The 13,644-nt window shown below is 43.9% G+C and overlaps 1 protein-coding gene and 1 long non-coding RNA gene across 14 annotated transcripts in view; both read left to right on the top strand.

Moving 5' to 3' along the window:
* The window catches only part of PTPN13 (protein tyrosine phosphatase non-receptor type 13), a 154,834-nt gene that overhangs the window by 72,678 nt on the left and 68,512 nt on the right, over positions 1 to 13,644 (top strand). For 8 of the 13 annotated variants that reach the window (XM_083631538.1, XM_083631536.1, XM_083631534.1 and 5 more), the window contains exons 7-9: positions 4,342 to 4,902; positions 11,331 to 11,426; positions 12,674 to 12,770. In XM_083631538.1, coding sequence (XP_083487664.1) covers positions 4,342 to 4,902; positions 11,331 to 11,426; positions 12,674 to 12,770 — 754 coding nt within the window. The remainder of the gene's footprint in view (positions 1 to 4,341; positions 4,903 to 11,330; positions 11,427 to 12,673; positions 12,771 to 13,644) is intronic. The other 5 variants (XM_083631531.1, XM_083631532.1, XM_083631533.1 and 2 more) reach the window with 1 other exon arrangement.
* Positions 3,445 to 4,337, top strand: LOC310742630. The gene is made up of 2 exons (XR_014538628.1): positions 3,445 to 3,675; positions 3,816 to 4,337. It is a non-coding gene; the product is annotated as an uncharacterized lncRNA (long non-coding RNA).

Below are 13,644 nucleotides of genomic sequence, written 5' to 3'. Positions count from 1 at the left end.
TCACCTCACACCTAGATGCCACAGTTTAAGTGGCACACTGGTGATGTGACAAAAATCTGAGCGCATGGTGGCACCTTTGAGGAAAAACCTGAACATGTATCCAAAGTACAAGGGGGGGGCGGGGAGGGAGAAAGTTCCGTGGCGCAAGTGTAAATCCTTGCACTGATGGAACGAGTGCATTGGATACTGCCCCGTGGTTCTGGAATTGTGGAGAAGCAATTGTGCTTCAATACAAGACATGTTCACACATTTTTTTGGTCAGGGAAGCATCTTGAAGCCAAACTAGATGCAGTGCTAATGTCATGAGTGCAACTAGCGTGTCTCGATTTTAAAGAGTAAAAAAGCCAATCAGAATAGGAGCTTCAGCGGAGAAGGTAGCTTTCCCCCCTTCCTCCGCAATCCAATTAAGACTCCCCTAATAGTAGCTCAGAGTGGGGCGGGAGGGGGCTCGGCTGAACTGTGTTGTGAGAAGAAAGGTGGGGGAGGGGAATCTCCCCCCATGCACATGTGTGGACTCATGCTCACACATACACATTTGTGGTGGTTAATTTGTAATAGAGAAGTATGTGCCACATCTAGTTTGATTCTCAGTTCAATAAGAGTCCTAGTACTTCACATGCTCCATACCAGGCATAGGCAAACTTCGGCCCCCCCAGATGTTTTGGACTACAATTCCCATCATCCCTGACCACTGGTCCTGTTAGCTAGGGATCATGGGAGTTGTAGGCCAAAACATCTGGAGGGCCGTAGTTTGCCTATGCCTGCGCCATACCATATCCACAGATGGGGGGGAAATAATACGTCCGGGTCTGTACCACATAGGCCACTCTACTGTTCTTTGAGAAGAGGAAGGCAAAGAAATGTTATACATAAAAGAATAGATTAATGTGAATGCAGTTATCTCCCATAAATACACACTTCTCTCCTCCTTAATACACCTGCCGTGCTGCAGCCTGAAATAGACTCCCCCACTTCTTCTTATGATGGTGAGCAGATGTAGAATCATGTGGGCGCCCCACACTTTTACCTGAGTCATGAGACTCTTAATTTCAGGGCCATGAGTCTGAGTCCTACATTGGGCAAAAAATTCCCACATTGCAGGGGAGTTGGGCTACAGTTCTATGATTCTGTGAGACTTGTCCCTAGCAAATAGCTCCTGGAAAGGCCTGAAAGCTCAAAGCTAGTCAGGAGTAAACACAACCCACATTTGGGCTTTTGAGTTTGTGAGACTCATAATTCAGTATCCTAAGACGGCAGAATCTGATCCTCACCTTGCCCAGTCTGGCCTAGCATAAGCTAGGTCTTGTATAGGCCCGATTTGGGGGGTGTGCCTGTGTGTTTCCTTTTCTTCCACCCTGAACTAAATCCACATTGTTAATTCCCTCCTCTTACTTTATGTGCCATCTATCTTCAGTGTTTAACAAGTATTTCAGGGCACTTCTCCCCTGTGAAGATTAAGCATCCAATAAAAAGCAGGATCTATTTGGCTGTTCTGGTGGTGTAATGCTTGTAACCATGAGATGAATAGTGAGTGGTTTATATGCTAGCTGCAAATTTCTTAGACTGATACTCAATATGAAAATATATACACCGCCCCCCACTTTTCTTCCAGAGTGAAGCGATGCTAAAATATTTATCTAATTCTTTATGGTGAATTCCTTAACAACGGGACCCATGTGTCTAAACAGCAGAATTTGTACCAGGGTGTCACTATTAAAGTAGAGCAATAGTTACAATTACTTTTAATAATGTACACAGAACTTAATAATTTAATTCCTCTGCTGTTTAGTGAAAATCTTATGAGGGACTCCATAAATAAGCCCCTTCAGAGTATAATCCCAAAAACTTGGCATCTTATTCTGGGGGGGGGGGGAGTGTGGACCCACAAGGAATTGTGGAAAGGAAGAGATGAAAGTGGGAAAAGGTTATGTTCCAATTCCACTTTCCACTGTTTCTGCTTTTCCCCGTTCCCACCCTCCACCCCACATTCAACCAACCCCATTTAATCCTCCCTCTCCTGTATCTCTACTATGTGCCTGCTTAGCCTGTTTTGACAGTCCTGCCTTCTACCATCCAAAACACCTCTCCACTCTCACCATCTCCCCTCCTTTTCTCTTGGAAGGAACTGGTGAGAAGCAAAAGAGGGATGGAATATTTCAAAGGACCCTAGACTGTGCAACTGACTACCTAAGTGAAATGAGGCTGGTACTATAGTGATGCCCTTTTGGCAGCAGCTGAAAACAGTTTCTGTTTCAGCATAGAGAACTCTCTTCCTCGTGGGCAGTAGGTGGCTGGTAGGAGTGGAGTGGTGCTCTGAAGAGAGCATCTGGAAAGACCTATGGACAACTAGATCTAAAAGAGAACTCCAGAAACTGAAGCCAAAACCAGAATTAAGAAGAGACTGGCTGACAGTATTAAAAGCAGCTGCTGTAAACTGCAGACTCAGAGCCTTGATGTTTTTTGTTAAGAGAATATCGTTAGCAGCTTATCGTTGAGAGCAGTCAAGATAATGAGGGAAGCTGGATTCAAAACCACAACTGCGGTGAATGAGGAGTAAGGTTTTCCGCAGGGAGAGAAAGAGAGTAAATGTTAAAGACATTTGGCAGAAAATATAAATTAAGGGAAATTGGATGGTGATGATTAGGCATGGCAGAGAAGATGGATCAAGAGAGCACTTTTGATAAGAAATCAGGAGTTGACAGACAAAACAATCTCATGTCAAGGAAGTAAAAAGTCCCAAGAGCATCAGAAGAGAGAGGGATTAGACTTGCTCAAGTGTAAATCCATTAACACCAGTGTGACTACTTTGAAACTGGTCTGAGGTTTAAGGCCATGGCTTGCTGGCAGTGCGATTGCATCAGCGATGACAATTGATTGAGCATTATATAACTGCGTATGCTGTTGATGTACTTCATCTTTGACAGCTTGGGGATAGAGGCTATATTTATCTCTTGGACTGAATCTAGTCCCGTCCTTCTAATGCACCCTTTGACCTTTTTCTTTTTGTTTCCATGTGGAAACAAGATGTATTTTCCTGCTGCTCACAACACAAAACTTCCATCGAAGTTTCCATCTACGTGAGCCATTGGCAATAATCAGGAGGCTGTCCCAGAATAAAGTTCAAGAATGTTTGGTGGTTTGTGGTAGTGCTTAACTGAATTTTTTAAAAAAACTGAATCTACCACTGACTGGTCTCTGTGGTTACTTTGTGAGTTACATGGGCAGGATTTTATAGGGAAGTTGCATTTTTTATTTCATGACAGGAAAAGACAATGAGCTAAAGTTGAAACAACCGAAGTTTCCCTGTATTGCCATCAGGAATTTATTATGTCTGTATATGCTGTGTCTTTGAGAAGCAACTGAAACTTAGGATTTCTCATGGGAGAAGCATATGGATTCCTCGGGGGGGGGGAATATTCGAGGCAATTTCTGAGAGAGCACACCTGTTTCTGCTATTCAGAAAACAGCAACTAATCTTACCTTATCTATGCAACCAAAGTGTCCATCATACTGCGTGAGTCCCTGTGGGGTACCTTGCACCATAGTTGTGTTGTTGTTTTTTATGCAGACATACATTTCATGCTAATACCTGTAGGATTCCTGGAGGCGGGTAGCTGGGCTGCTAAGTCCCAGTTTTAATGGCGGAGGACAGATTTACAGTGCAGTTCTAACCACGTCTACTCTGATGTAAGTCCTATTGAATTCAGCGGAGTTTACTCCCAGGTAAATAGGCTTAGGATTGCAGCCCCTGACAGTGCCGTTAAGTGGAAGTCTTTGCCATTCACTCCTGTAGAGAACTGTAACTATCAAGGCAGAGGTTAACTTTTGCTCCCTGTTCGCTACTGCTCCATCGTCTTGAGAAAAATGGCAGATACAGTGGTACCTCGGGTTAAGAACTTAATTCGTTCTGGAGGTCCGTTCTTAACCTGAAACTGTTCTTAACCTGAAGCACCACTTTAGCTAATGGGGCCGCCACGCCGCCACTGTGCGATTTCTGTTCTCATCCTGAAGCAAAGTTCTTAACCCGGGGTACTATTTCTGGGTTAGCGGAGTCTGTAACCTGAAGCATCTGTAACCCGAGGTACCATTGTATGTCAAACTCTTATCTGCTGTCCATGAAGCTATGTTTTAAGTCTACTTCTGCAGTAAATAAATGCAAAATATAATATTGCCATTTCTTTCCATTGAATTCATACATTATATGAAGCTGTCACACTTGCCTTGAAAAGAAAACCTTTCGTTGTTACTCTGTCCAACCTTTCAAAAACCAATTAAAGCGTCGTTGTTTGTTGAAAAGCGGAAAAAGCTGTACATATCCAAGATGGATTCTTCTTGTTCCAGGAAGAAGCTTAGTGGCTGATGGCCCAGAGGTCCTGCCGGCTCCGTTCTTTGAACAGACCATGCTTAGCAAAAGGCTTAGTAAGTCCATGGGGTTCTTGTCTCTCAGAGGTCTTCAAGGCGAGGAAGACTTTTGCCAGGGCGCTTCCTCCGATTACAATTCTGGCCGTGAAGATGACATGGATGCTGGCTGCCCTTACCGGTGTAGAGCTAGTGACTTGGAAAGGAAAGGAGATGCTGGCCCCAAGCGGAAAGTCTGGGCTTCCTCCTCAGATCTGCTCTGCTCAGCTGAGAAAGTTGCCGAGAAAGACCAAGTTGGGGATTCCCGCAAACACTATCATCATGCAGGGACAATCCCAGTACGGACTTCGGCAGCTACGAGAAACAAGGAGGGCAGATACTCCGACGGGAGCATAGCCCTCGATATATTTGGCCCTCAAAAACTAGATCAGGGGCGCTATGTGCCAGAGACGTCGACATCAGCAGCCTTATCAAGTGCCTTTGACAGGATCAAAGAGAGGCAGAAGAAGTTGCAGTTGCTGAGAGGAGCCATGAATGTTGAAGGTCAGTGAATTTGTTGCCATACACATTTGAAGCTCCACCCGCACTTTTGAAGCAGTCTCAAACCGCTTTAAGCAATCATGGCTTCTCCCAAAGAACCTTTGGGACTGTGGTTTGTTGGGGGTGCTGAGTGTTAGGAGATCCTTATTCCCACCCCAGAGCTATAATTCTCAGAGGTTCCTTGGGAAGAATGATTGATTTGATAAACTGTTCCTGGGAACTGTAGTCTGTTAAAGGTTCTGAGGGTTGTTAGGATTCTTTGGGGGAAGCTATAAGTCTTCAAAGTTGGTATACAAGTGTTTTAAATGTCTTGATGTAGTTGTGACCTTAAACATGGAGTCTTTCCCTCTGTAGTTTGTTGTTCACATTTGCTTCCTTGTTAGTGCAGACCAGAGGAAGAGAGACATTTTCCATTTCTGTGTGTACTCGAGCCCAGTCTTCTTCAAACTTGGATCCCCAGATGATGTTGGACTACAACTCGAATCATCTGGAACCATTGGCTGGGAATGTTGTCATCCAACAATCCCTGGGGACCCAAGGTTGAAGAACACTGCACATTTTAGGTTTCACATTATGAGGCAATTTTGGCAGCTTAAGCTTTGTGTGTGGAAATGCCATAAGGGCATAAGCCAGGAAGTCCCTGATTCAAATCTCAACCAAGTCTTTAGCTCTTTAGGGGACCTTAGGGAAGCCACAGTTACCAATCTCCCACCTGCACTATGGAGATAGGCCACTGGTCGTTTTAAGACTTGCTGAAATAATCTGTGTTCAGTTATTTGAAAGAAGTGGTGTGGTAACACATAAGTATGAGTCCATCTTAGGCTTATTCCTGCCAGTCCAAGATCACCTCTTTCCCTTCTCCTATTATTCTTGTGCCCGTACTGTTTGTGGAGCGAAAAATGCAACCTCTTCCTGTATTTCAGCTTCAATGAAATGTGTGATTGTTGTGCACACAGGCAACTCCCGATTTGCAGGGGGGTTGTGTTCCGTGCCATTGCGTGCAGCCGAAATACCCCGTTCCACCCTACCCTTTGAGTGACGTCTCTTATGACGTTTCCAGGTCACTTCCAGTTTGGCTTCGTGCACGCATGTGCGATTGTGCACATATCAGTCACACGAAAAGCGTGTTGCCTGTAGTACCATACTTGCAAAGGGAAAATCGAGAGGGGAAGAGTATTATCATTCCTACTGATTTGAAATACCGAAAGCACATGGTCACATCTGTTTCCCCGAAACGCTCCCAGAATTATCCTGCAGAATTGTCCACCCTTCATCAAGGCAAGGGAACAAGAAGGATTTTCACAGTTCCTGGACTCATTCCAGTTAGGGGGAGATGGCCAAGGAGGAGCCTGAAGCAAAACCAGATGGCCAGATAGGGTAGGGAGACCTGAAGGCTGAATTCAACCTGTGAACTGGAGGTTTCTCACACCTGAGAAAAAATAAGAGTTTATAATCTAAGAGACTTAGGATACAAAAGGAAGAAAGAGTATGCATGTTCAAGTGCAACACTTTTGTTCTTTTACACAATGGGTGTTTCATAACAAACAGGTAGAATGACCTCTTTAAGGAATGTTTTGGAAGGGGAGGAGCCGAGATGGCAATTGGTCATATAATAACTACCCCACAGGATACTGCTTCCGTTCTGAAATATTAAAATTAACGATCAGCTGTCACACACACAGCCCGCCGATAATGTTAGAATCTTAGTACATTCTATGGAGGCAAGCTTATGATTTGAGAAGCTTCTTCCTTCTTATCAACACCTTCAACAGTTTGTGCGAATTTAGCTTGTTTCCTTTCCAGGAAATTTAGAATTGCAAAATTTGCCTATAGAAACTGGGCGAAGTTGCATAGGATAATTTATCTTGCAAAACTTTCGGTTTTGATTAGAAAATTTCCTGATCTCCTAGAGAGCGATCCGTTTGAGCATGTTTCTTGTACTCTTGTTTAGTAAACAACGCTAAAAGCTTTGAAGCTTGCCAGCCCTGCTTAATATTTGTTTGCGGCTGGCGCACATTCATTTTTAACTAATGAACTTACAAAATGGAAAATTTTCCACAGAAAAATAAAGCGCTGGCAAAATTTCCTCCGTGCCCTCCCTCCCCCTGCCCCAATCACTGCCACTTTGTGTTTATAATATATTGTCTAAGCCTGACAATATGATAATCAGATAACATCAGTTATGTATAAACAACCCCACCCCCATAGGCTGGATTTCACCAGCCTTATTGTAAAGTAAATAGATTTGTTTTGCTACTCTCTCGAAGCCTGGTGATGGTTGCTCAGCATCATGCACCAAATGTCCTTGTTCAGGGTCATTCTGTCCCATAGTCTGTGCAATAAGAGCTTTATATTAAAAGAGCAGGCTTTACTTCCTTCCTCTGTGCCACGAGAGCAGTTTATGCCTTCTTGGCAAGCTAACGGCCCTTCTAGACATCCTTTTTATTGTACTCATGATGCTATCAAACGAGATTCTGCTTTCATCATGTTTGGGCTGCAAATGTTTTAGGGTGGTCACGCTGCTTCATTTTCAATCAGTGCATATCCCATAACTTTCTGCTGAAATTCCATAACTTCTCATGTTTAAGATGTGTGTGTAGAGGCGGCGGCCATTTTGTTTGGGGGTGAAGAGGGTATGTGTGTGCCCCATTCCAACCCACCCCACCCCACCCCTTCCTCCCTCGTTCTGCCTTCTTCCGGGTCCAAAAGGACCTGCATGTCAGCGATCATGCGTCAATTGGACATGCCTAAAATGATCCCGCCCTATATGTGTGTGTGTGTGTGTGTGTGTGTTCCACTTTTGTTGCTCTACAAGGGTCAGCAACCTTTTTCAGCTGTGGGCCAGTCCACTGTCCCTCAGACCTTGTGGGGGGCTGGACTATATTTTGAAGGGAAAAAAACATGAACGAATTCTTATGCCCCACAAATAACCCTGAGATGCATTTTAAATAAAAGCACACATTATACTCATGTAAAAACACCAGGCAGGCCACACAAATAACCCAGAGATGCATTTTAAATAAAAGGACACATTCTACTCATGTAAAAACATGCTGATTCCTGGACCGTCCGCAGGCTGGATTTAGAAGGCGATTGGGCCAGATCCGGCCCACAGGCATTAATTTGCCTACTCATGCTCTATAGCCCTTCCAGACAGCACCAGCATTGGGGAAGCATCACAGAACAACTAATAAAGCAGAATAGGTCCACCACAAATGCACTATTACTGTGTCAAGAGCGCATTGCAGAATACACCCACGAGAAAACACCAGTTGGGGAATGGGGTAGACCAATGATTCTTAGCATCTGGAATTTGTCAGTATAGCATGTTTGAAATCGGATGCCATTCTAGCGTATTTTCTCCTCAGTCTTTCATGTAATGTTTGTGATGCTCGCTCACCACCCAAAATTGCATTTTCTTCAAGTAAAAGTTGCACATGTGGTTAGGCTTGCGGTGTTGCAGTGAGGGTATCTATAGAACAGGGGCACATGTTTCAACTATTACTGCTTGAGCTGTAGCTGTGTTATTTCCTGCGTAAAATAGAGTGATTACCATTTATCCCAATAAGTTTCTGTTCTGTGTCGTTTTGAAGGGGGAATGCTTGGCTCCATGAGTTTAACATGGGTTTTTCATGCATGAGCAAGTATGGCACAATATGCAACGGTTACTGGTTAAGAGACACACAATCCATGTCCTTTAAATACAGTCATAAATCTAGCAGTGGTCCAAGCATATTTTTTTGTGGTTAGTGTGGTCTTTTGAACTGGGTTAATCGTATTTTGCTGACTGTGGAAGTTGGCGACACAAACTACTGTTGTTTCAGGGACAGAATGGGTTTGATAGAACATGAGGGGATTGGCTTTCAGGAGAAGCCACTCCTAGCTCCAAATATTAGGATTTCTAAATGATACTGGCCAGGAACTTCAATGTTCTATTGTTGTTTTTTAAAAGCTTTAGCTAATGTCATTATATATTTTGACAATCATTGGCGGGGGGGGGGGGGAGAAGGGAAGCTAACTGATCTTTTTAATCATCTCCTTTAAAAAAAAATAAAAAATCAGGCCCAGTCAGCTACTTGTTCCCAATCTTAATTTAGATCCAAAATGCCTACCACAGATTATTTAAAAAGGTGGGGTGGGGTGGGAAACCTCAAACATTTATTAACAAAATTATTAATAATAAATATACAGATATGAACAACTGTTTCACAAAAACATTTACCTTGTTTTGTTTATGTATTTATGGGGTTTGTATGCCATCCCATAACATAAAGTTATCATAGCAGTTAAAAATAAAAAAGCAAAGAAGCAAACAAAATCCAAAGTAAAGCATGAAACCATAAAACATGGGGGAGGCTGGAGGAAACCAGCATAAATGCAACAAAGCAGAACTTGTGGCATCTCAAAAACTAAAAACAGGTTTTAGAGAACTGAGGCATAGATTGCTTTCGTTATTTAACAGACGGGTTATTCCCATTTTTAAAGAACAATTCCCTCCCGCCCCTTTGGTATTGCTTGTTTTAATTATCTTCTTTCCTTACACATACACACACTTGCAGTGCTGGTGATTTGTATTGCATAATGTTTTTGAGAACTTCTGCATTGATCATTTGAACCTTGTTAAACGCAGGCCTTGTTATTTCTGCTTTTGCTCTTGATGTTTGGCGGCACTGAGCTCTTGTCCATATTACGACTTTGGAGCTTACATCCATTGCCTTGAATAAGTGATGTGTTCTGTTAGTTTTGAGTCGAGGTTGTTACTTTCTGGGAGCACGTGCTTTCCTGATAATGACAACCAGGCAGAGCAAGTGCAAATTCAATATAGATTGGCACACACATTGATTTTCCAGCCGCATTACTTAGTCCATGTCAGTCCTGGCTGGCTAACAACACTCTGTAGGTTTATTTCACAGATTCGGTGAGCATTTGCTAGTTTTAACTTGATCCTAAGAAATTCTAATTCAAGGTAGATCCATAGTAGCTGAGGAAAGGTTGAGATGTCCTACATGTTACTAAGCTCCACCCTAGACGCAATAATAAAGGATAAACATAGCAACAGAAGGAAGATATCAGTGTACACTCTTTTGTGTTCGATATAATGATTGGTGTTGTTCATTCTTTGTTGCCATACTACAACCTTATTTCTACAACAGAAAAAAGTGTAAACCTATATGCCATTGTCAAGATTTACTTGAGCATAAAAGAGTCCTACTGGATCAGGTCCACATGCTGTTTCCTATAATGGTCAACCAGAGGCCTATAGGTGCTCACAAGAAGGCCATTAGAAAAATAGACCTATCTTAACTTGATTTGTTTTACTAGACCTTTTTACAGAAGGCCACTGAGAGTAAGTTTTCGATATTTACTGAAACAACATCTTATCTGTATTCTGTTAATAATCGTCGTTGACTGCTTGATGGATATAGCAAATGGTTTCCTCTGAGTTCATGTCTCATCTTCTTCAGTCAATGCATCAATTAGAATTAATGACATTTGAGGCCTGCACTGATGCTAACCATGGCAGAGCAGTTTGGGAGCAGGTTGAAGGAGTTCATGGTTCTCCCCCCCCCCCAGGCTCTACCCCTTCAAGTTTCATCATGGTTCTACAACAGGGGTAGGCAACCTAAGGCCCATGGGCCACAAGCAGCCCAGGGGGGTTGTTTAACTGGCCCAAGAGCTGCCCCCAAACCGAGCCGCCTGCTCGGAGAGTCCTTGTGTGCTGTGCTAAACTGGCACAGCATGGCACGGGGACCCGCTTCCACGGTGCTGGAATTTGCGTCTGCACAGACGCCGGAAATCATATCTGCACAGATCCTGGAAATCGCGGTCGTGTGCGTGATCCGGCCCACAGTGAGATCTCTGCTGGAGTGAACCAGCCCAGGCGAAGTAAACCTTGCCGCCCCCTATTCTGCAACATGTCTGACTGCTGTTAACTACCTAAAGGGAATTCCCAAATTCTAGTACACATACCATGTTTTTAAACTTAGTTTCTGAACTGGGGGAGCCTTAACCATGGCCAGAAGAAATGCCATATCTTGAACAGGGGAGATTTAAAGAGAAGATTTGAGCATCATCCAGTGACGACTTCTTTTTCATTGAGTTAGATCTGCACTAGCCCTTTGAGAAAGTGAGGGTGGTGGTGGTGGTGGTGGTGGTGGAGACAGACTATCAGAACCAGAACAGAGTAAACAATCCTGTTTACTCTGTTCTGGTAAATTGGCCGAGAGGACTGCAGAATTAAGATAATGTTTTGCAGAACCATTTGTGCCTCGACAGTTTTCTGTGGCAACAAGTTCCAGAACAGCACATCGATGGCCAGCACTTCCCCCCACATCCTATAAAGCATGTGCAATGGTCATATGATGTATAATGGGTGCCATATCCCTGTTGACTGTTCATACCCTTCTGTGTTTCTTCAAAAAATCTTTCAGAGCATGTGCAGAGATACAAATCGTACCACAGTGACATATACAGCACGGAAAGTGAGACCCCATCGTTCATTTCTTCAGAGGCAGATTTCAGGCAAGGTAAGAGCTATATGAAGGGACGCAGGTGGCGCTGTGGGTTAAACCACAGAGCCTAGGGCTTGCTGATCAGAAGGTTGGCGGTTCGAATCCCCACAACAGGGTGAGCTCCCGTTGCTCGGTCCCTGCTCCTGCCAACCTAGCAGTTCGAAAGCACGTCAAAGTGCAAGTAGATAAATAGGTACCGCTCCAGCGGGAAGGTAAACGGCGTTTCCATGCACTGCTCTGGTTCGCCAGAAGCGGCTCAGTCATGCTGGCCACGTGACCCAGAAGCTGTACGCCGGCTCCCTCGGCCAGTAAAGCGAGATGAGCACCGCAACACCAGAGTCGGCCACGACTGGACCTTATGGTGAGGGGTCCCTTTACCTTTACCTTAAGAGCTATATGAATGCCAAAAAATGGCGTGTGGTTGTGTTTTTTCTACACCACAGGTCTTCAACTAATGGTCTGTGACTTGAGCAAAAGCATCACTGCTTTTATCACCAAAGGTGTCAATATCATATTTAGTATTGAAGCTCCTCCCACCTCATTGCAAACCACTGATTTAATACTATTGTCTCTGCTCCCTCCACATCATTGGTTATGGGAAAAGTACTAGGTAGGCTACACGGGGAAATAAACAACAGAAAAAGAGAGAGAAGAGACAAGAAGGGCCTTCCTCAGACTACTTGTTTATTAAGCATTCATTCTGATTTGCTTGCACACAGTTGAGGTTTTACAACGTCTGCTCTTTGTTGAGAATTTCTGATTCGATGTGAAGAAGTTAAATGGCAATGTGCTTTCCTCCTGATTTTTTTGCGCAGAGGTTATACATCTTCCCATCAGTTGATCGTCACGCCACCGTTTTTAGTGAATCACTTTCTGAACTGCAAAAAAAAACGGAGGGATATTTGTTGCAAAAGAGTGCTTTAATCTGCAATGCAAACTGGCTTTATTCCAGTTCAGCTGTCAAGGTTTTTCTGTTAATTGTAGCTTGATGGCATTGAACTACCTGCTAAGGTCCTGTAGTTCCCAAAGCCCAAAAGTTCCAAAGCCCAAAGGTAACCACATGGTAATCACAGAGTAATGGACAATCCCTTAAAAATATGAGTGATGCCAGCTTCCAATGTTAACATGCCTCTGTAGATGTAACATGGATGTACTACCCCCTTGAAAAGTGGACACCTTCATGAAATTTTTGATGCTGCAGTAAGATTTCCTGCACAAACTTAAGACATTTTTTTGTGTCTTGTTTCTTTTTCATGTGCCAGTGAGGAGGTTTGAAGCATTGAGAGATGACTCCAGTGGCCCTTCCCCAGGAGCAGATGATCTTTCTTCATCAGGTCGAATACAAGGACAAAGGCTGAGGTAAAAAAAAAAAAGCATGAGAGTCTAAGGGTCTGCTGGATCAGGCAATGGCCCATGTAGTCAGCCATCTTGTTCTCACAGTGGCCGAGCAGATGCTTGTGGTAAGTCCAGGAGCAGGAGGTAAGCACAATATCACCTTTCCTACTGCTGACTCTCAGCAGCTGGCATTTAGAGGCATATACTTCCTTCAGTTGCCGATCAGAAGGTCGGCGGTTCGAATCCCCGCAACAGGGTGAACTCCCGTTGTTCGGTCCTTGCTCCTGCCAACCTAGCAGTTTGAAAGCACGTCAAAGTGCAAGTAGATAAATAGTCACCACTCCGGTGGGAAGGTAAGAGGTGTTTCCATGCGCTGCTCTGGTTCACCAGAAGCAGCTTAGTCATGACCTGGAAGCTGTCTGCCTATAAAGCGAGATGAGCACCGCAACCCCAAAGTCGTCCACGACTGGACCAAATGGTCAGGGGTCCCTTTACCTTTACCTTACTTCCTTCAGTAGTGAAGGTAGAACATAGCCATCATGGTTAGTAGCCATTGGTAACCTTATTCTCCATGAATTTGCCTAATCCTCTTTTGAAGCCATCCGAGCCACATGTCACTGGATCATGTGGGAGCGAATGCCATAGTTTAAATATGCGTTGTCTGAAGAAGTACTTCACTGTGAGAAGAATGGAGGAATCGTAGTTTCAACAAAAACCATACAGAATCTCCAGGCCTAGTTCAGAAGTAAGCACAGATAGTTTGGCCTTGAGTAAGCAGTCACCTTCCTGCCCACACCCTCCTCTCATACACCCAGTTGTAGAGGGAAATTCCTGGTTTCTTAGTCTCCTGGTTTGTCATTCTGGTTTTGTAGGGAGAATGGATGGATTTCCAATTCAG

This window comes from Podarcis filfolensis, assembly GCF_964270895.1.
Source record: "Podarcis filfolensis genome assembly, chromosome: 9".
NCBI classification, from domain to species: domain Eukaryota; kingdom Metazoa; phylum Chordata; class Lepidosauria; order Squamata; family Lacertidae; genus Podarcis; species Podarcis filfolensis.
This window is presented reverse-complemented; position numbering and strand designations above follow the sequence as displayed.